Source organism: Chelonoidis abingdonii, chromosome 15 (assembly GCF_003597395.2).
Source record: "Chelonoidis abingdonii isolate Lonesome George chromosome 15, CheloAbing_2.0, whole genome shotgun sequence".
Classification (NCBI taxonomy): domain Eukaryota; kingdom Metazoa; phylum Chordata; order Testudines; family Testudinidae; genus Chelonoidis; species Chelonoidis abingdonii.
The window spans coordinates 8,023,580-8,048,241 of NC_133783.1; the positions used below are offsets into that span (position 1 = coordinate 8,023,580).

The 24,662-nt window shown below is 41.6% G+C and overlaps 1 protein-coding gene across 4 annotated transcripts in view; it reads left to right on the forward strand.

Moving 5' to 3' along the window:
- Positions 1-19,945, forward strand: part of CSGALNACT2 (chondroitin sulfate N-acetylgalactosaminyltransferase 2) — a 66,349-nt gene extending 46,404 nt beyond the window's left edge. For all 4 annotated transcript variants that reach the window (XM_032786362.2, XM_075072696.1, XM_075072697.1 and 1 more), the window contains 6 exons: positions 7,515-7,731; positions 9,833-9,934; positions 11,503-11,681; positions 14,666-14,760; positions 16,848-16,929; positions 18,458-19,945. In XM_032786362.2, coding sequence (XP_032642253.1) covers positions 7,515-7,731; positions 9,833-9,934; positions 11,503-11,681; positions 14,666-14,760; positions 16,848-16,929; positions 18,458-18,750 — 968 coding nt within the window. In that variant the 3' untranslated portion in view covers positions 18,751-19,945. The remainder of the gene's footprint in view (positions 1-7,514; positions 7,732-9,832; positions 9,935-11,502; positions 11,682-14,665; positions 14,761-16,847; positions 16,930-18,457) is intronic.
- Positions 19,946-24,662: the final 4,717 nt, after the last annotated feature.

Genomic DNA, 24,662 nt, shown 5'->3' on the forward strand with positions numbered 1-24,662 from the left:
GAGAGAGAGAGAGAGTGTGTGTGTGTGAGAGAGAGAGAATCTAGCATTTTCAAAGAGTATACTTTATAATAATATAGTGTATATAGTTAATGAAGTTTGTATGTAGTGTGGATTCCCAGTGGGGCCGACCATATGGCCATAAAAGCTTCACACAGAAGCCATGATACTTGCCAAATATGATAAATTGCCTTGGTACTACTATCCTTTTCCAATCCTATTTTCTGCATTTTACTAATCCTTCAATTCTGTGGTATCCTTTTGCTGGTGTGTTCTAGCATTTCATGTTCTTCTCTTGCCATGCCTTCCATGTCTGATTCAAGCAGCCTGTGTAGTAGAGCAGTTAGCTTGAAGTATATTTTCTAAAGCAAGGCAAATGGTTTTCAGAGGTGTGTGTCTGATATCAAATCTGGTATCATATCACATCCGTGAATGTGCACTTGAGCTCAGCACCAGCATATGGCATTTTTGCTATTGATGGGGCCGGATCAAGAAAATAGTAAAAGGAAATTGCAGATCTATAAATTGAAACTGTAAAATAACATGGTGAGTGCCACAAATAATGTTTTTGTAGATAAATAATCACCCTGCTTTGCTGGTGATGAGGTATCTACCAGAAAACCCTGCTGCAGTCTGGAGGTGGCCGATAGGACTGTTTAATATGTCTTTATTTTGTATCTCTCAAAGACATAAAATTAATAGTGACCTGTCAAAGTAATGTATAAGAGAATATAACCTGATTGAAGAAAATAAACACTTCCATCTGAAAGCTGTATAGTGGTTTCTTTATTTTAAACTGACTTTATTTTATCACCCCCTCACCTGAAACAACTGATGGCTTCTGGGCTTGGCAGAGTGAACTATTGTGGATAGTGTTCACAAGAAGAGTCAGGTGTATATGTCTCACATGGATAAGAGCTGCCTACCATCTGGCCACACTTGCTAGAGGGTGGATGATGCAGGGGAGCTGCAGCAGAGCATTGTTGACTTTGTCTTAAGAGCAGAATTGGAGCGCATAAAAGAAATGGCAGTTTTACTTTGCGGGGGTTGGACCACAAACAACAAATCTTTCACACAAGCAAAAGGCTTCTGACATAGCCACTCGAGTGAAAAGTTAAGTGCTTGTTCACTCTCCTCCACAGGATAACACTGCCATTTTAATGTTTTATTTTTATCTACTGCTTTTAACTAAGAAGAAACGTGCTGTGATGGTGTGTAGGTCTATACCTATCTCAATATCCGACCCAGTTTTTGGATGCCACGTGCATCAAAGCCTGCAGGATCTCTGCAGAGTCCAGACTTGCTCTGTGTCTTTAGGGCACGCTTCCAGTTGCAGACTCTTTGTCTGAAACACTTCCTGGGGACAGGAGATGCTGCAGTCCAGCTATCATAGCCCTCAAGACCAGTGCTGAGACTGCCCAAGCCAGATGCTTATTGCATGCTCCCACAGAGTAGTTCTTGCCCTTTCTGTGGGCACTGTGACTTATAGTTTATCCCTTTGGGGAAACACGGCAGGGTACAGCAAGGTACACTGGATTCACACTGTTACAACTTAAATGCACGTACAAATACACTTACTTCTTAAACAGCACAAGAGAGTTACAGGGGTATGCAAAACAACAATAACATTCCTGGGTGCAATCCAGGTCAGAGAGGGGCTGTCACTCCTGCCCTGCAACTTTGGATGCCTCGTGATGCTTTGCTATTGTAGCTTCCAACTTGGGTTGCTCATGAACGGCCAAACAGCAGCATGCAGGCCGCACCCTGAGTGTCTGTGTGTAGCTACTGCCCTAGTCCAGCAGCTCTGACTTTAGCAGCCTCTTAGCACAATTGCTACTGCGAATTAATCCACAAGGGTCAAATTAACACAAATGAGTAATACATTTTGTGGTAGTACATTTTAATCTTTACTAATGGAACTAAAAAACTAAAAAAAGTGACTAACAAAGAAGTCGGTAATAGTTTTAGCAACTTTATTTTCAAAACTCAGTTTACATGACCAGGGTCCTCTGTATATACTTAAAGTGAATAAAACTTCAGAGGCCAAGAATGGCAGAAATTTATTTCTGCCAGTGTTTGCTTTGCTGTTCTTTATTCTGGATCGTAGTCAGTAAATACTAGTTTTAAGGTGGGGATAGCAGGTTTTATTATACAAGTCATTCTCAGTTGCTAAAATTTCATGTAGTGAGAAGTTAAGCAGATGTTAGCTACTTTTACAGTACTTAGTTTTCTGTTCCCTGACTTCTTTGCCACACACTTGATCAGATTTAATCTTGTGAAATCAGTAAGATTACAGATGTAGCATTATCTTTATAGTTAAGGCTGTTAACCCATGGTGAGCACAGGAATATAGAATTTATCTTCATTTAGTATGTCTCAATGTCTTTTTTTCTTAGTCTTTGTTTGTTCGCTGAGTAAAACTGTTTAAACAATCCAACACATTTTTACTGCTAAGCATTACCTGCTATCTTTTGTAAAACTAGCACATCTCTTGCAAATGTTTTCTCTTAAGCATATGTTCACATACTTTTAATCGGGGTTGCCAGTAGAAGTCAGGAGGAATTATAATTATCAATGCTTCTTGGGATAGACGAATTTGTGCCTGAAGATCACTCCGTGCTGTTCGTGAATGAAAGTGAATATGTGTAGAAGTTTGGAGGGGGTAGAGTAGCTACTCAAGCCAAGCCTTATGGGCTATGCCTTGTCTTGCTTTCCCTAAAAATAAGGAGCAAAAAGATTCAGTGTAGGAGAAGGTGAAAGCATAGACTTTAAGGTGAAAGGGACCATTATGATCATCTAGTCTGACTTTAAGTTGAAGAGGAGTTGTGGATTTATAATTGGGGAAGGATTGGCAGTTAATGCCTTGAGTGCTTTCAAGGCTCTAAACAAATTTTAAGGATTTTGAACATTAAAAAAAAAAAATGTTACAGTAGTATAGGTCTTGATATCGTTGTCCTTGGACTGTGTTTAAAACCTGCAACATCAGGAATAGCAACTTTCCTGTGGTAGAAAATGCCTTTGGGTGGGGGGAGGGCAGGGAAGGCAGCTTTTAACAAAGGGCTTTCAAATCCAATCACTTTGTTTACCATTTTGGGTTTTTCTTCTTGAAATCCAAAATCTGTCACGGCCACTAGAGCCAGGAGCACATCCTGTGTATCATTTTAAAATCTGGGAATTCCAGTTTTTAGGTAGCACGGAGCATAATATTTAACATTAAAAGTGTGAAATATTAGCAGACGATAATGTGAGAACGCTTAGCAAATATGCATGCTAATTCTGGTTCACCAACTTCTTCCTTAAACAGTGAACTGATTAAGCAGCAGTAAATACAAAATGATGGGCATGGTGGGGAGGTCAGAAAGCAAGGGAATTAATTCATGAATGTAAAGGAGTTCATAGTTAATAATTTTTCAATATGGTCCTGTTACGCTTAAACACAGCGTTTCCTTCTCTGTCGAGATTGAATTTATGCAGTGTTTTTTGCAAGTGATATATTGATGTGTGAGGTCTAATATACAATCATAGTATTGGACTTGATTACGCTATTGTGATCACAAATTATTTGCAGAAGCTCTGTATTATTAATCTTATGAGACTAATATATGTCATTTTTGCAGACTTACATAACAAATTAACTGCATACAGTAGGATTTTCAGACTTTTTACAACTGAAACTGCACCATTGTTTGGAGTTTTGGAGGGGATCCTGTTTTCTGCCCCCATACAAATTTGATTTTGTAGATTGCTTCACCCTTAATTCTCCTCTGTCTCTTTCTTTGTTTTATATAAATCAAAGTGGTCTGGTGTGGAATTTATTGAAGCGTAACTTTTGTATAATATTGAAACTGAGGATGTTTACTTCCGTTGTTCATCCCAGAAACAAAGTTCTACCTGCAGTGCATTTGAGAGAGAATGTACAGGTTTGTTAATGGCGCAAAACTAGTAAATCCTTTTACCTAGCATTTTTCTGAAAGTATCTCAAAAGCAACATAGTGACTTGTTCATTTGAAAGAAACAACTTTAAAAATTGAGTTGTACATCAACTATTTTGTCACCACCACATGTTTGGGTAACTGGCTTTACCTTTGTCCTTCCCTGGTCCCTAAGGATGTGTTGAGTATCGTCTGCTTCAGAACCCTCTCTTTTTAAAAAAAAATAAAAATAAGTTGTGTTTGTTTTTGTTTTTTTGAGTGCTGGGGAAGGGTGATCCAATCCATATTAAACCGTGACTATATCCAGATAAAATAACGTAGGACTTACAGAAACACTGAGAGAGCTAGCTACTATGCACTAGTACTGCAAAAATTAAATGTTAAGGGTCAAATGCTTTGGTGCTTGTAAAAGAGGTCACTGAGGGTGTCATGCTTCCAGGGCTAGTCACAGCTTTGTCCCGTTTCTGTTTTCTCACACTGCACCAGCTCAGGTGGTAGTCCTTTTGCTGTTAGTGGTCTCAACTTGAATTTCATGTAGTGGGGTAGTGCACCAGGTTATCAACTATATATCACCCTGCAGATCCCACTGGATATAAGAACATAAGAATGGCCATACTGGGTCAGACCAATGGTCCATCCAGCCTAGTAGCCTGTCTTCCAACTTTGGACAACGCCAGGGGCATCAGAGGGAATTGAACGGAACAGGTAATCATCAAGTGATCCATCTGCTGTTGTCTGCTCCCACCTTCTGGCAATCAGAGGCTAGGGACACCCAGAGCATGGGTTTTCATCCCAGACCAACTTGGCTAATAGCCACTGATGGTCCTATTCTCCATGAACTTATCTAATTTTTTTCTGAACCCTGTTATACTTTTGTCCTTCAATCACCTGGCAGTGATTTTCATGGATTGACTGTGCACTGTGTGAAGAAATATTTCCTTTTGTCTGTTTTATACTTGCTGCCTGTTAATTTTGTTGGGTGACTCCTGGTTCTTGTGTTATGTGAAGGAGTAAATAATACTTCCCTGTTCACTTTCTCCACCCCATTCTTGTTTTTATAGACCTCCAATGTATCCTCTTAGTTTTCTGCTTTCTAAGATGAAGATTTTTTTAAATCTCTCCTCGTATGGAAGCTGTTCCATACCTTTAATCATGTTTGTTGCCTTTCTCTGTACCTTTCCAATTCTAGCACATCTCTTTTGAGATGTGTTCACCAAAACTGCACGCAGTTCAGTGCAGCATGTATTTATATAATGGCATTCTAATATTTTTCTGTCTTATCGATCCCTTTCTTAATGGTTCCTAACATTGTTACATTTTTTTGACTGCCATTGCACGTTGAGCTGATATTTTCACAGAACTATCCACAATGACTCCGAGATCTTTCTTGAGTGGGAACAGTTAATTTCGATCCCATCATTTTGTATGTATAGTTGGGATTGTTTTCCCATGTGCTTGACTTTGCATTTATTTACATTGAATTTCATCTGCCACTCTGTTTCCCAGTTTACTGAGATCCTTTTGTAACTTTTCGCAGTCTGCTTTGGATTTAACTGTCGTGAGTTTGAGACACCTGCACCTCCTGTTAATAGTTTTTGACCACTGAGACTGACAAACAGCCTTCTTAAAAATATTTATATGTTAATTAGCAGTTGGAACAAAGAATTAGCGAATTTTGGTCTCATCTGATCTTAGACTTCACTGTAAGTTAAATTAGACAGAGGTTCTTGGTTACAGGAACAGAACCGATTTACAATGCTAGAAAGTCCTATTCATCCTGTGTGTGAGACACTATGGTGTCTGAACATCCCTGTTAGACCTAGTTCTGGGGGTCCCTAGGCAGCGTGTGCTAGAATTACTGAGGCTACTTGCTCGGGCATTGTTTCTTGACAGCCCTTAAATGTAAGTTACTAAAGGGTGACTACTTGGGCTCATTTTCATTCTTTCCCTTGGTAGGTAGGTTGCATAGGGCAAAAGTTTACACCCCACTTATCGGATAGAGAAAATATTGGCTAATGGCAACCCAAGATTCAGTTTTAACAATTATTGAAGACCATCCAGTATTTGTTAGAGGGCCTAGTCCAGGTTGATGCCAGTGCTCTTTCATGCAGCTATCCCTCTCTAAACTTGTGTAATGGGTGTGAAGAGGGAATAAGTTCCTCTGAGAGGCACGACCACTGGAACTGATTTTAGGAATGGGTTTACTATGTGTCTTTCATATTATGCTAGTCACTGCTTAATCAGATTACATTATTTGCTCATCAGATTAATCAGCAAACAATTTCTAATAGTTCTTATTTTGTGCAAAGAGTTCCAATGTTTATATGCAGTGAAGGATTTATACTCTGAAGATGAAAAATGTGCCATTGCTCCTCCTAAAATAAAACTGCTTCTTCTCTTATGTAGAATCTTCTGTACATCGAACCTCAGTCATCAGGGCCAGCTCCAGGGTTTTTGCTGCCCCAAGCAGCGCAAAAAAAAAAAAAAAAAAGCCATGGTCGTGATCTGCAGCTCTACCGCCGCCGCTTCAGTCTTCGGCGGCTGGTCCTTTGCTCCGGGAGAGTGTGAGGGACCTGCTGCCGAATTGCTGCCGAAGACCTGGACGTGCCGCCCCTCACCATTGTGTGCCCCAAGCAGCTGCTTGCTGGGCTGGTGCCTGGCGCAAGCCCTATCAGTCATTAAAGTAGCAACACAGTTTTCCATGACAGATAGTTTTGATTTAATTAGCCAATTTTCAAATATCAGGTTTGTCAAGATATAATTTCTGTTTCAAAAGAGCAAATTCTATGAAGTCAGTAAAAATAATTAAAATGTTAATCTCCTTTTAAAATGGATTATATAGAGTCAAAACTACGGCCACAAACAAAGTAGCAAAAGTTGACTGTTCCTCAGTGTAGGACTCAGCCGGGAAGTAGTAAAAGTTGACGAACTTTTTGATATCTGGTGCCAATCCTCCTCATTTTGAGAACCAACTCTAATTCTTGCAGAACCTGTTTTGAGATGGTAATACAGGGGGATTGCGTCTGTAAAACCCATGGTGATTAGCTCTATTATTGTTGCTGTAGCAACAGAAATGACCAACCTGTAAAATTCCAGAAGCTTCTTCCAAGAATTAGTCAGCCCAATAGAGGCCTCACAAAGAGTAGTCATGGTCTGTGACCCAGCAACTTCTTAGAACCAACTGACCAGGGGCAGAGAGAGGGTGCATAGGGTTTACATGGATCTTCTGGGTTTGGTGTGTACCTGCTAGCTCACCAAAGAGTGTCATATGTTGCAGTATCCTTACTCACTATTTCCCAAATCTCTCCCCCACCCCCAATGAAAATGATTTTTTGTCAAAACAGAAGTTTCTTTGGGAAATATTTGTTTTTGATGTTTTTTAGGTTTTCTTGGATTTTTTTGCTTTTTGACAAAAACCCCAAAACTTTCTCTTTTGAATGAATGAAAAAACTCTTACCAATTAGCTTTATTTTTCTACACTGTTTTATGGTTTGATAGAAATCAATTGGTGCATCTGCAATGAATAGCTAAATGTCTTAGTGAATCTCATGTTTTTGACTTGATAAATTCCTTCTATAACTTCAGGTTATTATCGCACAGAGAGAGATAAAGGAACACAGTATGAATTGTTTTATAAAAAGACCGATGTTATGGAATACAGACATGTCACACTATTCCGACCATTTGGACCCCTCATGAAAGTGAAGAGTGAAACAGTTGACATTTCCAGATCAGTTATTAACATCATTGTCCCTCTTGCTGGAAGAACTGAGGCATTTGCACAATTCATGCAAAACTTTAGGTAAGTGCATGAGAGTCTAAATTGAAGTGTGAAGCTTTTCCTTAGTTTGTCGAAGTGAAAACCTATTTTGATGGAACTTAGCTCTACTTCAGTTCTATAACTTGTGTAGAAATGTTATGAAATACTAGCTCTGCATGGAGAAATGTTTCTTCAAACAATCTTCTTCCTTATCTTTACAATAAAACACAAACCAAATACTCTAGTTAGGACTTCAACCTAGATTAAGAATGACAGAGCCACTGGAGATCTGATGCTTAATTACATGATAATTTTGGTGGATGTATTAGCTTTAGAGCTACCTTATCAGAAATAAGATGCAGGAGTGGATGACCTATTTGAATCAGAAAGATAGGGCACAGGAGAACTAATGTGTTTCTCTCTTTAAAAGCTGCTAGATGAGCTGTGAAGTCTTTTAAAACTTTTTTACAGCAAGATTAATGTAAACTATTACAGTATCTGTATTGAATTACAATAGTGAATAATTTCAATGAATGGCTTTTAGTTGACAAGAGGTGATTTTATAAAATATACCATATACCAGGGGTCAGCAACCTACAGAACACGTGCCAATGGTGGCACATGAGCAGATTTTTTGATGGCACGCAGTGGCGGGCTGAGCCGCTCAGCCTGCCACCACTCTGGGGTTCCCGCTACTGGCGCCTTGCCAGCCAGGTTCCCACTGCCGGTCCCATTCAGCGCCCGCTTCCGGCCTGGGTGAAGGAACTGGCGGCCGAAACCCCAGAACGGTGGCAGGCTGGAGGCAGAAGCTTGGTCCTGCTGGCAGCCAAACTCCCACCTCTCCTGCTTCTTCCCCCAGCGTGCTGCTTTCCTGCCCCTCTTCCTCTCCTTCCCTGTGCCAATCAGCTGATTGCCAGGGGGAGAAGCGGAGCTGCAGTGTGCTCGCTGTTCCGCGGAGGAGACAGAAGAGGTGGGGACAGGGCCTTGGGAAAAAGGGTGGGATCAGGGCATATCCCCTCCAGCCCCCTGCTGTGAGCTGCTCATGGCAGGGAGTTGGGAGCACCCCCATGAGCCGAGCACCCCAGCCCTCTGCCCTGACCGCTGCGCGCGCGCACACACACACACACTCTCTCTCTCTCCTCTTACCTGACTTCTGCACCCCGCACACATACCCAGCCATCCCATACTCTGACTTCTGCACCCTCTCACACACTTCCAGCCCATGCCCTGTCTCTTGCACCCCGCACACATCCCTAGCCCCACCCTGAGCACCAAACAGGTACGCCCACACCTCTCCCCCATATTCCCACCTGCACCCCTCGCACCAAATGGGAGCTGTCCCAGGTAAGCCCTCCATACCCAAACCTCCTGCCCCCTCCCTCATTCTAGCTCCTAGCCAGACCCTGCACCCCAACCCCCAGCCTGCTCCTTCACCATCAACCCTGTGCTCAGTGCACTCCCATTCTCAGCTCAGTGCAGAGAAAGAGGAAGAGAATGGGCCAGAACCAGGGAGAAGGTTGGTACCCATTGTATGTAGGCAGGGCCAGGACCCCAGACTGGCAGCGGGCTGAGTGGAGCTGGCAGCCAACACCCTGACTGGCTGGAGCCAGCAGCCAGCACTCTGGATTGGCAGTGGCTGAGCTGCTCAGCCCACTGCTGGTCTGGGGTCCTGGCTGCCGACCCCTTGCCAGCAGGGATCCCGCAGGCCCTGCTCAGCCCACTGCCAAACTAGGTGAACGGAACCCCAGTCCAGCAGTGGGCCGAGTGGGCCGGTGGCGTAAGATCAGCATTTTAATTTAATTTTAAATGAAGCTTCTCAAACATTTTGAAAACCTTGTTTACTTTACATACAACAATAGTTTAGTTACATGATATAGACTTAGAGACCTTCTAAAAAACATTAAAATGTATTACCTTAAGTTAAAGTGAGTAAGTGAAGACTCGGCACACCACTTCTGAAAGGTTGCTGATTCCTGCCATATGCATTAGCTCCACGTGACGTGATGTTGCTGTATGTGGGGTCGTCATTGTCAAAATCAAAAAGCTTGTAGGCAAGTAATTTGCTTAGCCCCTAACTTCAAAACACTTGAGAGAGAGCCCTTGCTAGAATATTATAATGGATATTAACTCATCTTTATCATAGGGATGTGTGTATTCATCAGGACAAGCGGATTCACCTCACAGTGGTATACTTTGGCCAAGATGGGCTATCTGAAGTGAGGAGCATCCTGGAGTCAGTAGCTCGGTAAGTGAGCTAATCCAAGTAGAAGGCTCTGAAATATAAGTGATGTTTATTGGTTAGTTTAAAAAAAAACAAAACCTCACAAATAGTGAGGAAGAACTTGGTGAGTCAGTCACAGCCAAACAAAAATTCATTTTGCCTTCTTACAATATGTTCATCATTTTGATTCTTCTTAGCATTGTTTGTGGTTGTTAAAGTCTCTATTTTTGTGGGGTGATTATTTGAATATTCTGGGTCTGAAAGAATGCATAGCTGAGAGATTAGGAGTGGTTCACTAATGGTTGGCAGTGGATAGTATAAAATGCAGTGGTGAGTTTTGTAGTAAATACTGGGTCACATGAACTGGTGCTGACTGGAAAATTAAACATGTAAAAGGTGAAATTATGGATAAAATATGCTATTATATGTCCCAAATAATGGTAACCGATGATATTTAATGGTAGTGAATAGAAATGGCTGGTCACCTGTGACAAAACTAACACATTACCCTGCTGCCAGAGGGCCATTCAATCTGTTAGCCTGAGTAGTTCATCTATTGTTCTCAGCCTTCAATATGATTCCAAATTGTCCCCTACTTGTACATAACTTTCCGTGGATCACTTTGTAAACAAATGATGAAACCTATTGGCCAAAGGTTATAGTGCAGATGGCTTGAAACAGCACCATGAGAGAGTGGCTTGATGCACAGAGGTTGAGAAGTGTTTGTTTTCCTCCACTGCTTCATCTGCAAAACCTCAGAGCAGACCTGTCAGGTGGCTGTCAGTGTGAAGAACACTGTTTTTTCTATTGGGAAACTGACTTTTCCTCATTGAGGCCCCTCAAATTTCTTCACAAATGAGTGATCTTTTTCAGACTAGGTTTTGTTGACTCAGTGGATCCCCAGCTAGGTTAGGAAGTATTGTTCTCATGTTTCCAAAATGTGCTTTCTGAGCGTTTCCAGATGGTATTTTGGGGCATTTGCTCATTTGCCCCAGATTTGCTTCTCGTATGCTTCTATATAGCTCTTTCCAACATTCCTTTCTCTTCAGTGTGTGTGTGTGAGGCTGGTGGGGAGATAGTAAGTTGACTGGGCAGCGGAGGCATTAACATGGACAGCTTGCAGCTTATTGCCTCACTTCCAGCCATCAGATAGTGCATAGTTTGAGTTCCCAATGTGCTCTGCTCTTGAGACTGAGAGTCCCACTTCCAGAATCCTGAGATAATTTTAGAAGTGCCTTTCAGTCTGGGGCTGCTCCTGGAGTTAGTGGCATCAGAGGCTCAAAGCACCCTTTTAATCTGTCTGGATAACTACTGTATTTGAAATGTTACTGCATAGATTGTGGTGGCAGAGATCAGATATCTCTCTCTCTCTCTCTCCAACTTGTATATTAGATTATTAAATGTAGAGAATGCGTAATGCTGCATCTGTCCCCCCCCACCAAATGCATGAGAAAAACAGTAAGATTGGTATTATTAGATATTTTAAATAAGTATCCAGAGCTAATTTATACTAAATTGGCAATTTACAGCACTGTAAATGCCATCTTTTTCCCATACTCCTTTATTTAAATTTTCACTTTTTTCCTTTATAGAGAAACTAATTTTCACAATTACACACTGGTCTCTTTGAATGAGGAATTTAATCGTGGGCGAGGACTAGACATGGGTGCCAGAGCTTGGGAAAAAGGCGAAGTGTTAATGTTCTTCTGCGATGTTGATATTTACTTCACAGCTGAGTTCCTTAACAGTTGCCGCTTGAATGCTGAACCAGGTAAGCTCCTGTTAAGTCACTGAAGCAGGGACATGTTACCTTCTGAATTGGGCTTTACAATAATTTGATAAAACTACTTTGAATGGTGGAGTAATTTCAGTAGTGTGGCTCTTGGAAGGAAAAATAATTCTGTGCACAAAGTAACTAGTGTTGATGGAATATTAAGACTCAGAAATCTAGCACTTACATAGGAAGCGCAGAGAGTGGAAACTTACCTTAATGCTTATGCTTTAAAATGTGACTTCTCTTCATATCATTATAAATGTCAGACAGTTAAATTTAAAACGCAAACTAAAATTCTCATACAGTAAATGCACACTTTTAAAAGCTGAGAATCTACAAAAAGCCAAGTTAAAAAAATATTTCAGTACCTTTTAACAATTGGATCATTTCTACATTGATTTGAAAAAGTGTCACCTCGGAGCAGAGACCAACCTTGGGAAATACTTACCCTCAAAAGAGTTAGTCTGACAAAGTCAAGAGCAGTTCTAAAAGAAAATGGAATTTAGCTTTAACTATAGTATGTGCTCAACCAGTACCTGCTATAATCCTGAGCCTTTATATAGAGCGCCACATCTTACAAACCATTGTAAAACATTGGTCTACAATGTTTAGTCCCCACAGCATTCCCGCAGGATAAGTATTACCATTTTACTGCCAAGACATGGCAGTAAAGTGACATGCCTCTGAAGGCCACGAAACATGTTGCTGACAGAGTTGGAATTAGAATTAGAATTTGAGTTCCTTTCTCCCATTCTTCTCCTCCAGACTGTGCTTTCATGAGCATATGAAGCTTATCTATCTGTTTTACAAACTCCTGTAGAGAAATTGAAGGCTTCTGTGAGCTAATATGCAAGCTAGCTAGCACAGTGGCACAATGAGAATTGTAAAAATTTTATTCATTACAAATTTCTTGCATCCAGAATTTTATTTTTCTCCCTCCTCTGAATGCTAATTTGCAAGAGAGAGAGAGTTTTCCTTATGGTGGGCGACAGACAATTGCAAACCAATTTGAGTTGAGCTTACTGCCTCTTATTCTTCTTTGTCTCAGAATTTGCATACCAGGGTGATGGAAGGCCATATAGGTATTTAAATAACTTGAGCGATGTTACAGACAAGGAATTCTTTGTGAACTAGCACTGTTGCAATATCACAGAATGAAGTCTGCCTTGGAGCTGATCTCGGGTATGGCTACACTTGCAGCTGTACTGCGCTGGGAGATATACCTGTCTTCGTACAGCTGAGTAGGGAAAGGGCTGCAGTCTGTCCACACTGACAGCTGCCAGCACACTGTCGTGGCCGCATTTGCAGTGGCATTGGGAGTGGTGCATTATGGGCAGCTATCCCAGTGTTCAAGTGGCTGCAACATGCTTTTCAAAAGGGGGGTGGGTGGGATGGAGTGTGACGGAGTGTAGGGGTGTGGGAGAGTGGATTTTTGGAGTGCCAACACTGTATCCGCACCCTGCCTTGCAAGTTCCGACCCCCCTCCACCCGTCTCTCACTCACTGAAAGCAAACAGCAGCTGTTTGTTTTTTCCTCACAGACCAGATAAGCAGCCGCTCTTCAAAACGGACCCTCCCCTTCTCCCTGCATCTCTCTTCAAGCAAACATTAGCTGTGGGCGTTCCAAAGGGAGCCCCCCTGCCTGCCTCTCCTCATTCACAGCAAGCAGTAGCTATGTTTTGTTTTTTTGATAAGCAGCTCTCCAAGCTCAGAGTTCACAACAAAACAGAGAGGCATCACAACAAAACAAGGAGAGGAACCTTCACTTAAAAGGATTATGGGGAGTTTCCGGAGATCAATCACTGCGTAATAAGGTTACTTCCCATTTACACTGGAGCACCAGTGTCTCAGCCCCTCCGCAGCATCTGTTGCTCCTCTCGGGGAGGTGGAGTACCTGCAGCGCTGTAGCCACAGAGATACAGCGCTGTATGTGCCTTGCCAGTGTGGACGGGAGTGAGTTACAGTGCTGTGGGCGGCTTTATTGCGCAGTAACTCTTAAGTGTAGCCAAGGCCCTCTATTCTTAATGGAAGTAGTATGTCAAATTTGTTTGGAGTGGGAATTGGAGATATGTGCAAAGGGAAGGTGGCTGCAGAGGGTGCTTGAGTCTGGATATAGTGATGTTGCCTCTTTGTGCTATTCCCGGGAGAAGGGAAGGATACTACTGAAGAAAGAGCCTTGGTGAGACAAAGGAACAGTGAGGATCACAAGTGCCTTCAATTTGGCCTTGGATCCTGGTCTTAAGGCCCTCTTAAATTGAATCTACATGGAAAGCAAAGCTGAGGCTGCCTCTCTGAGAAGGTGCCCCAGCAGCAGCACAGGGGAAGGAATACTTGAGGCCTTGTCCCAACCTAGGTCACTGGCTTTGGAGAAGCAGACAGTGCATGCAGATTCCCAGTGTATGCAAGGGCTCTCCTAAGTATCAACCAAAACTCTGTGGCAGGCATAGTGTGGAATATTGGAGAGACCTTCTTTAGCTCACCTGCCTGTGTATCTAAAGCAGGAGAAGTACTCAGCAGCTGCAAATTGGTATCTCAGCACATGGAAAATAAACATAACTGTTACTGCAAGGGCCATAGCAGAAAGTAAAACCACCCAAACTGACAGAGGAAAGAGGTGATTTTAAAACTCTATTTACCTAAACTTTCTGGTGGGTTGCTGTTTGATTTTGATGGTCTTAGTGTCCCTCTTAGCATTCAGACTCTTACTGTTACTTTAGGGGTCCTCTGGAAGCCCTATGATCCATGTCCACCTTAGCACAGCATCACGTTGGAGGCTGTATACCATTTCTTTTCTATTTGTCACTCCTGCTAGATGTTAATATGCTCTCTAAATGGAAATGATGGGTGGCAGGCCATGTGCCTATGCTTTTTTGTTAAATAGATTAATAATGAATATTCCCCATGAAAGCAATACTTCACAGCTGCCCTTTTCACTCACAGAGATGGCCCATTATGAGTAAAAAAGCTCTTCTGACTTTATAGGCAAGAAGGTTTTCTATCCCGTGGTATTCAGCCTTTATAATCCTGCTATTGTCTATGCCAACCAAGATGTACCACCCCCTGTGGAGCAGCAATTGGTAAGTGATCTGATTTTTTTTTTAAGAAGTTTAGAGCATTGTGCTGCATCTTAATGAGGCAGTTCAATGTAGCAGCATATCTAAAATATCCTAGATACTTGCCAGAAACATTGACAATGAGATGAAACAGAACTTTTCTTATATTGATTAGACATAAAAGAATAAGAACTTGGGAGATGAACATTGTAATGGAAAGTGCCAAAATGCCAGTATTTCTGGATACATCTAGCCTCTACCCAGAATTTAGTGGGCTAAGAAACTAACCAAACACGGTTAGCAGTTGTAATTCAAAGGCTGTATTGTGGTTTTTAAAGCCATTGTCACAGTGTGATGGGAGAACTGTACTCCAGCAAGTGGCAGTTGTTGGAGGTAATCTCCTTGAGTAATGAAACATGCAGAATGTTTCTTGCTATTGTTGTGCAGGTGAAAGGAGAACACTGAGGAGTAGTTCCTACCCCTCCTCTTTGGAACGTGCAGCATGGGCTCCATTGAACACTTGCCCAGGAGTGCTAGCTACTGAGTGGTGATCAGGTGTATGGCCCTCTTTACCCTTGCAGTTTGGCAGAGGAGAGGGGGGAGATGTAGCTATGCTGTCTGTCTCCCTCACCTAACGTACTAACATAAGCGCTGGGCTTTTTGCTGCCTTCTGTGCAGGGGTGTCTTACCTCTGCCATCCAACAGCAGCCTGAATACCATTAGAAACACTTATGTAGTGTCATTAATTTATATAGTGCTTTACAGACAGGAAATACTGAAGAGCTTGCAATCTAAATAAAACAACAAATGGCCTGAGTCTGCCGAGAGTAGGGCTGGGGAAACAGCTGGATGGGGAAATTGCATGCGGGGCCATGAATTTAGGGCTGGGGCAGTGGCTCCAGGGTGACAGAGGCACGCAGCAAGACTAACACAGGCTCTCTGCCTGCCCTGGCCCTGCCCCGCTCCTGAAAGTGGCCAACACCACCTCCCTGCGGCCCCTGGGATGGGGGTGTGTGTGTGGCAGAGGGCTCTGGGCGCTGCCCTCACCTGTGAGTACCTCCCCCGAAACTCCCATTGGCCATGGTTCCCCGTTCCCAGCCAATGGGAGCTGCCGGGGGTGGTGCCTGGATGCGAGGGCAGTGCATGGAGCCCTCTGCCCCCTCTTCCCCAGGGGCTGCAGGGACATGGTGCCGGCTGCTTCTGGGAGCTGCATGGGGCCTGTTTCACCACGGTGGTGGCAATGCCATGAGCTGGATCCAAAGTCCTGATGGGCCAGATCTGGCCTGCCGGCTTTAGTTTGCCCACCCCTACTCTCGGCAGACTGGGGAAGGGCAGGAGCATTGAGAGGCAGTGAGCCTGGACATCAGAGAGCAACATACATCAAAATAAGAGATGGCCAGACTGCAGACAAGGGTTTAATAATAGGGACTCTGCGTAAAGGGGATGGGTTTCTGAGAGATGAAGGAAGCAGCAGCAACAAGACTGTAAAAAGAGCCCAGAAGGATTGGTAGACAGAGCCCTTTAGATGGGAGTAATGAGGCAGTGTGTATCTGCTTTTTAAAGAGGGAAGAGGTCGTAGTTGACAGAAGAGTGAACTTTAAAACTGCAAGAAGTCTGGCTAGTTGCCAGACTGGAGCATGTTTGGATAGATAGCATGAGACCAAGGAAGAAGGAAGCCAATGTGGCAGGAGAAGTGTTGGAATTAGGGAGATGGGGAGCAGAAGGAGTTAGTTGTAGAATAGGTGAATATGAAAGTTAGACTCTTTTGGCATCAACAGACAGGTGGGAAGCAGAAGGAGAGCAGTAAGGATGCTGGAGATTGCAAAAGGAATATGTGTGAAGATAAAGGCAGGAAAGAGAATGACTGACTGGTTTCTGGGTATTGTAAATTAATTGGTCTGTCATTCCTTATGAGGCCCTTATGTTAGATGTTGATGACCCTTAACTAGAACAAACAGCAGGTATATACACTGTGAAACACAAATATCCAATGTTATGTCAAGAAAATAACCAGATAAATACAGATTATCCTCAAATCAAACACAGCCACATTTGCTTCAAACTGTCTTGTGTAAGAGTGAAAAGCTAAAATGTTCATTTTAAAATTGTAGGTACACAAAAAGGATTCTGGCTTCTGGCGGGATTTTGGCTTTGGAATGACATGTCAATATCGGACAGATTTCCTGACTGTTGGTAAGATGGATTTACATAAGTATGTTTTGTGAATTTTGGTGAGGGGAGTTCAAAAGCTCACCTATTACTATTTTCTTCTATGATTTCAAGAAGGTAAAATGTTAATTTATCTTATTGCATTTCCTGAGCTCCCCAGTCAAACTTTCTGCTTGTTAGGTTTGACTTATTGTTTTAGACTGTTGTTAAAGTCTTGGTTTAACAATTTAAGAATCAATAGCATTACATTAATAGTGTTAAAGAACATAAAGTAAAATATCAAATGTATTAGCTTGACGGTGAATTCACGAAGCTTTTGAAATTTGTAGTACATGTTAATCTATGTTTTTTTAAAAAGCTATCCTTTCCTTTTAATAAGCGCACTTTTAAGTATTAAATGTTGACATGAGTATTGGGATTATTTAGTTTGAAAAATACTCTTGCACCCTCTTGTGGTTCAACATTAGAACTTAGCCAGGCTTGATTACTTCAGTTTCAAAGTAGCCTTCCTCTTGGTGTCAGCCAGATTTGATTGATTGTGGTAAATTACCTAGAAAATCTTGCACTTGTTGTCAGATGCTTTTTTATATATACAACTTTTTAACATATGTATTTTTAAACCAAACTGATTTCTAATAATAATCCTATTGCTTTGTTTGTGGTATATTAGATGATACACAGTACATAATCCTAGCTTTTTTCATCTGCAGATCAGCATAACTTCTACTATGCTTTTGATTAGAAACATGGCTGGATGGACGTCTTTTAATCAAGAGTGTCTCAAATTGTGGTGCCTGGGGCACTTGTGGTCCATAGAGTTGGATGAGCACACGATGCTTGATCACCTTATTTGCAGTTTCAAAAATTAGAAAACGCTTACCCATTATTCATATTCATGAGAACTGCAGTAGTTGTCACAGATACTATCACTAAGGCTAAGATTTTGTCATGGATATTTTTAGTAAAAGTCAGGAACAGGTCACGGGCAATAAAGAAGTTCACTGCAGACCTGTCCCTGATTTTCAATAAAAATATCCATGATGAAATGGTAAGGGACTGGGGGGTCCCCTGTCCCGCTGCAGGGTTCCCCATTGCCCACAGCACTTCAGAGCTTGGGGGCTCTGCTAGCTCAGGCAGTGGGGGTACCACACAGCTCCCAGCTGCTGGGGCTGAAGTCAGAGGTCTTTGGAAGTCACAGATTCCATGACTTCCACGACATCTGTGACAAAATTGTAGCTTTAACTATCACCGATGTTATGCACAATGTGAATGGACCACATTATTCCATTTCGAAGTCTTGCTGTAACGTGTGTGATGCCAGGAATCAGTGTCCCATAGTGAAAGCCAGTTTCCACTGCCAAACAGCATCGCGTGTTTTGAGTTACTCCACTAATATGGCACGTGCTGTTGGTATTCGCTGTAAAAGTGTCATTAAGTGATATTTTCGGTGGTAAATATCTACAGCGTGTGGTAGAATGGTTTTTTATGTTAAAGTTCATTTTTCATTCTGCAAAAATAAGTCTTTCTGATGTGTCTATTTGTGCTACTATAGGGGGGTTTGACTTGGAAGTGAAAGGCTGGGGTGGAGAAGATGTTCATCTGTACAGAAAGTACTTGCATGGAGACCTTATTGTGATCCGGACCCCAGTCCCAGGCCTGTTTCATCTCTGGCATGAGAAGCATTGTGCCGATGAACTGACTCCAGAGCAATATCGCATGTGTATCCAGTCTAAAGCCATGAATGAAGCATCTCACTCGCACCTTGGAATGCTGGTCTTCAGGGAGGAGATTGAGACCCATCTCCGTAAACAGGCCTATAGGACTAACAGTGAAACAATAGATTAAAAGGATTCTTATTGCAAGACCGAAGACTTTAAACTCACAAAGAACCAGCATCATTCTAAAGCCTTAATTCAGCTTACAAATTCAGTGCCTCCTTCAGTGAAGAAAAGTTTTTTTTAACTGCTTTGTCTGGTATTCTGTTACCTACATATCTCACCTGTTCAGGCACCTGAGATAAGAATTTTTGAAAGTAATTTCAATGAAAGGTTCTGCAGTATTAACTTTGTGGACAAATATAGCAGCAGAATGTATGACCTAACACTTTTTCACTTTTATTGATATTTTTTTTCATATTTGCATTATTGTAAGGTAAGGATTGCATTAAGTGTACAATATTTTGTCTTGTCTGCCAAGTATTGTTACACTCTGTCTTGCTCATTGCACTGTAACTTTAGACAGATACCATACTTACACATTCCAGGATAAAAACTAAACACGACCATGAAAGTCATTGGGAAAATGTACACATGAACCTAATTACTAGGTTAATTAGGTTGCTGATTTCATGGCAATTTAATTAAATTCACTGTATTAACAGCTATCCATATAATTCACATTAGAGAAGAATTTATAGGAAAAAGGGACGTATGAAAATCTCTGAAAGAGGAATTCTAGAATAGTTAGTATTGTTTGATATCAATGCAAAAGTAAGCTGGACATGTTCCATTTGCTTATCCTAGCTATGGGCCAAAAAAAATTCCTCTTACATATTTCAGGATGTACAAAGACAAGCAATTTAAATAAAAGCGAGTTACTTGTCTTCAGTTGCTTTGTATGGTATGATTAGATTCACCATTTTTAATATCCTTTGTTTTCAGATGAATGTTGAGATTCACTTATTTAGCGGAGAGTGTGGAGGAGTTGCATCTGCGGTCTCCACAAATTTAGAAATTAGTTGAAAACCACTCACTAAATCAACTAATTTTGGATCTGTTTTTTGAAATCAGTTTTAGTTTCAAACACTTAAGGGCAAATAGAAATTAAAATATGTGACTTCTGGATGCAAAATATGCTGTGTAAAATAGTGCTGTTCACTGATTTTTTTTACATGTACATAAAATTGGCTTTTCTGTAACTTATTGTGGAGAACAGTGTACTGTATTGTGTTTTAAAGAGGGGAGAATGTAATGCAAGATGTCTTACAATTGGTATTCCTGCTATGGTGTATGAATAAATTTAATATTTCTGCATTTTAGAACTTTTCCAAACTGCTGTATTGAAATTTTGTTATGAAAGGGGAAAAAATGTTTGACATCATAGGTACCAATAAGCCCATGTTGACTTTCCAGCCTTAAGCAATAATCTGTACAGCAAAAAGTTAACTTACAGTTAATGTTGGGCAAGTGCAGATCCTACCAATCTAACAGATGAAAGTTATGGGGCAGATCCACAGCTGGTGTAAATTGTCATACCTCTACTGTCCATGATCCAGCGGTTACAATTTATATCAGCCTGAGAATTTGTCACTAAGGAGCAACCATTTAAGCTGCTCCTCCTCCCCTCTTCATGATACTTTGGGACCAGGAGAAAGGTCATGTCAATTGAGGGGCGGAACTATAGGAGCTGGAAGTATGGGGACATGAAGGAAGAGGGCATGGGAGTGAATGGAGTTTGGACGGGGTGTGGCGAAGGGTGCTCTGTTCTGCTGTATTACTTATTGTTCATCAGGTCTGAGGTCTCTTCTGCTTACTTTTTCTTCCCTTACTAATGAATCAACTTCTGAAGGGCTCAATCTAGCATTGCTGCCTTGGCTTCCTTGGCAGTCCAGCAGAGTCCTCTATCTGCAGAAACACCGTTATCCCTGACACTAGTGCATGAAATGAGGCCAAAGCACTGGAGTGAGCCCTTCAGGTCTTGTTGACATGGTGCAGGGGTGCTAAGCTCCAACCCAATCCAGGTCCCCACCATTATCACCACATAAACAGCCCCCAGCCCTTCCACCCTCACCCTTCACATCCATCAGCCCCTCAGAGCACTAGGCAAACTGGCAATGTTTTGGTTTGTAAGTAAAAGCTGAAAGAACTCAGCAATGTCAGAGAATCTTATAGTTTGCTTCATTTCAGTTATATCAAATGAAGGGAAGAGCTATTTCTCATGGTTCAAATGAGATCTTGAGCAGAGAAGTAAGTTTTTGTGTCCATGAGAGAGAGGGGTTTGTAGGAACTGTTAGTTCAGGTATAGGAACTGCAAGATAATCTTACTACAGGACAACTCTTCAAAAAGGAAGCATTGCTCTCTGGCAAAACAAGGAAATATTTCTCTGAAAATATTGCCTGGAAAATTCAATTGTCTGATGTTGTACCAAATTTTTAAGATTACATGTAATCATTAACGTGAAATGGAGGGAGTTTGGTCCTGTTTTAGGTACAAAGCTCTGGAGTGTCTCTGGAGTTGATACCAATGCCTCTGATATTAAACTTGGTATTTCTTATCTGTACATTGGAGACAATTGAGTCCTAAAATGCAGTGACCACACTCATTGGTGGAAGTACCAACTTCCAAATAATGAATTTTGGCCATAGCTCTTCTGCTTTTGCTTCACTGAGTTGGATTCAAGGAGTCAATCCAGTCCACTTGGTGCATGTGTTGGGCTGGTTCTTGCCGCAGTTCTTCACTGCAGAGTTTACCCAGGCTCTAATTTTAAGTGTTGTCCCTAACATGGCTATGATCGATATATAAATTTCTGATTAGACTTTGATATGTTCAGCCCAGATCAGCTAGTCTTCCTCCAGCTATAGGCTAAAGACCATGTACTGATTATACTTTGCAGTGTGAATACTTATCAACTTGCGTACTGCTAGTTATCCAGTGTTCTCCCACAATTCCCCACTGCTGTATTTTTCTTGCCATCTACCCTACTCCCTTTTCAAACACTGGTAGGTAACGTCCAGTGAAAATATACTGGTTTGGCATTTAAACCCCCACCATGTGCATTTTGGGGGGTGGGCATGAGTGCTATACGTGGGCTTGAATTCTGCTATTGCCATTTCCTCAAAGCCTGCTACTATTTTGTGGAAATTATCACGTGTGGGTAAGCCATGGCAATAACTCTCATGCAAACATCCGTTACCACAGAACCGACAGTTAACTTGCCAGTGCCAAACTGGTTAGCCACTGACCTGGACAACCAGTTTCTGGATGGTAGCAACACACTTCTCAGCTGCATGGCTGAAGGGCCAGGACAAGTTCTTCACATAGCTCCAGGAAGGTGGCCTTCCTCATGTGGAAATGCTGGGTGAACAGCTAGTCATCTCAGTTTGCGTGATGAGGTAGTCCCACCATTCCACTTCTGGTCCTGTTCCAGAATGGCAAGTCAGCATATGTGAATTCTTACAGCTTCCACTAATCTGCCTCAGCGCTCTCCATTGCTCACTGTCTGTGTCCAGCCTATGATATTGCTTGAGCAAGGTCCACCACTGCCTTTTCAGGGTGACAAGCCACTGTCAGAATGCCCTCCTTAATGTCTCATGTTCTGTGTCTGACTCCTGTTGCCAAAATGAGTCTCAGTGCCAGCAATAAAAGGGGTTATTGTCCTGAGTTGGATTTCTTGCCACCAATTGGAATGGAGGCTTTAGACAGAAACTAGTGTGTGCCAACCTGGCAGCAGTTTAGAGTTGGAGGGCTAAGAACATTTCTGCACAGGGGCCCAGAAAGGACACACATTCTCCCACAATACATTGGGAGAAAATTCGTAAAGTGGCACAGGTTGGTGCAGCACAAAGAACCATGGGATGTTCTTCCTTCCCCTCTGCCTACCCCCAATGCCTCTCACAAGTGAATGTAGTTTCAGTGTGAACGCAGCAACTTCAATGTGGTTTTGAAGTATCAGATCTTGTGCTTGAGCATGGCTAATTAAAGTGGCAATCACCTGGATTAACTGCAGTGAAGACCTACTTCTGGAATGGGTTGGGTGGCTGGCAAATCATCCACTTCCTAATTAAAACATTAAGAGAAGGTTTGTTTCCTCACTATCCAAGAATTTTCAAGGCAGTCTCTGAGCACAAATACAGTACAAGGACAGGTAAGAATATGGAATGCATGATTTAATATTTCTCTTATGAACTTGTTTAACTTTCACTAAAGAAATAGTATCAGAGTCCTTGTTAAAAAAAGTTAATTTAAAATTATAGGAAGTAGTAAAATTGCAATATGCTGGGAATAAAACTAAAAAGTGAATTGGAATATGCACTATTAAAACATTATCATGAAGTAGCAAAATCTAATTACTACAATATATACACCTGTCTCAAAGCTAAGACCCTACTTTGTTCCTTATACTGGAAAATGTTTTTGATATCCGTACTGGATTGAATGCCTTTAATACAGGGGCCTGTTCAATTCCATTCAAGCTTTTTGATGGTCTGTGGGACACGTTTAATAAAAATAATTCTGAAATTAGAAATTTAAATAATATTTGTTCAAAAAGATATTCATTGATTGAAAACTAATCTTAGGTAATGATTATCAATCACTTATTTAGACCACAACTTTCCCAACTATTCATACTTAATTTAAAAACGCTTTGTAATATTTTTCTAAATGGCCATTTAAATGAAACCCAAGTTATAGTCATTGTTATATCTGCTCTGTTGAAAGCATCTCTGAACTCTTTGGATTTCTAATGTCCACTTCAGGGCAGATTCTGGCCCTCTTCCTCATGTTGGTTATTTTCAAGAAAACCAGTGGGATTTCTTGTGGCATAAGAAACTATTCAGTTCCTAAGAGCACACCAACTGCAATTAACTGTGGAGTCCTCTCCTAAAATATACTGAGTTTGCTGAAAATTGAGTTAGTGCAGTGGTTCCCACACTTTAACAACCTGTGAACCCCTTTCACTAAAAGTCAAGTCTCGTGAACCCCGTCAGGGATTTTCTCCTTTACTTGAGTATAAATTATAAAAGCGGTGATCTTGGAAATATAAAATTTGTTATCACATGCTTATTATACACTATTTATTATTTATCATTACAGTATTTTTATTACATTATGAAAATGGCAACACTTCCAATATCTCACTTTCATACTGTGTATCACTTTGAATAAGCCTGTTATAAAACAAGGCATCTATGTTTCATCAAGGAGTATCAGATGTGAAACAGCATGAAGGTATTAAGAAGCCAACCCTGAGTTCCTCCTACACAAGCATTCAGGTCTTGAGCAGTCCAGGCAAACAACTAGGGTGACCAGATGTCCCGATAAAATCGGGACTGTCCTGATTTTTGAGGAGTTTGTCCCATGTCCCGAGCAGAGTATGGTTGGGACGCCATTTGTCCTGATATTTTGTTTCCTGGTCTTCGGTGGCAATTCAGTGGAGAGTCCTTCAGTTGTGGACAGTCTTTGGCAATATTTTGGCAGCAGGTAATAAACTTTGGCAGTGGGTAATAAACTTTGCCACCAAAGACAGAAGCTGCTGAAATACCGCTGAAGACCGTCCGCGACTGAAGGACTCTCCACCGAATTGCTGCTGAACTCCTGGATGGGTGAGTGGTGATTTTTTTGAAAACACAAAGCCCCCTCAGCCCCCTCCCTGTGGCGGTCCCAATATTTTCCCCTTAACATCTGGTCACCTTACAAACAATGCACATTACAACAAAGCTTAAACTTCTTCATAATAATTTTAAAAACAATACTAGCTGCTTATTTCATTTTAAAAACAGCAAAAAATATCCACCTCCTTTTCCATTTCTTATAAGGAGTCTTGAAGTTTAAATCTCAGTGGGATAGATATGCTTGCTTTGATCCTCTTAGCTCTTGGAAGTTCAGGGGCTCCAGGCTGCTGGCCGTGTGCTGCCAGGGGGGCCTAGAGACAACTCTATCTGCTATTAGGGAATTTTTTTCCGTGAACCCCTTGTAACATTTAGTGAACCCCCAGCGGTTCTTGAACCCCAGTTTGGGAACCTCTGAGTTAGTGTGAT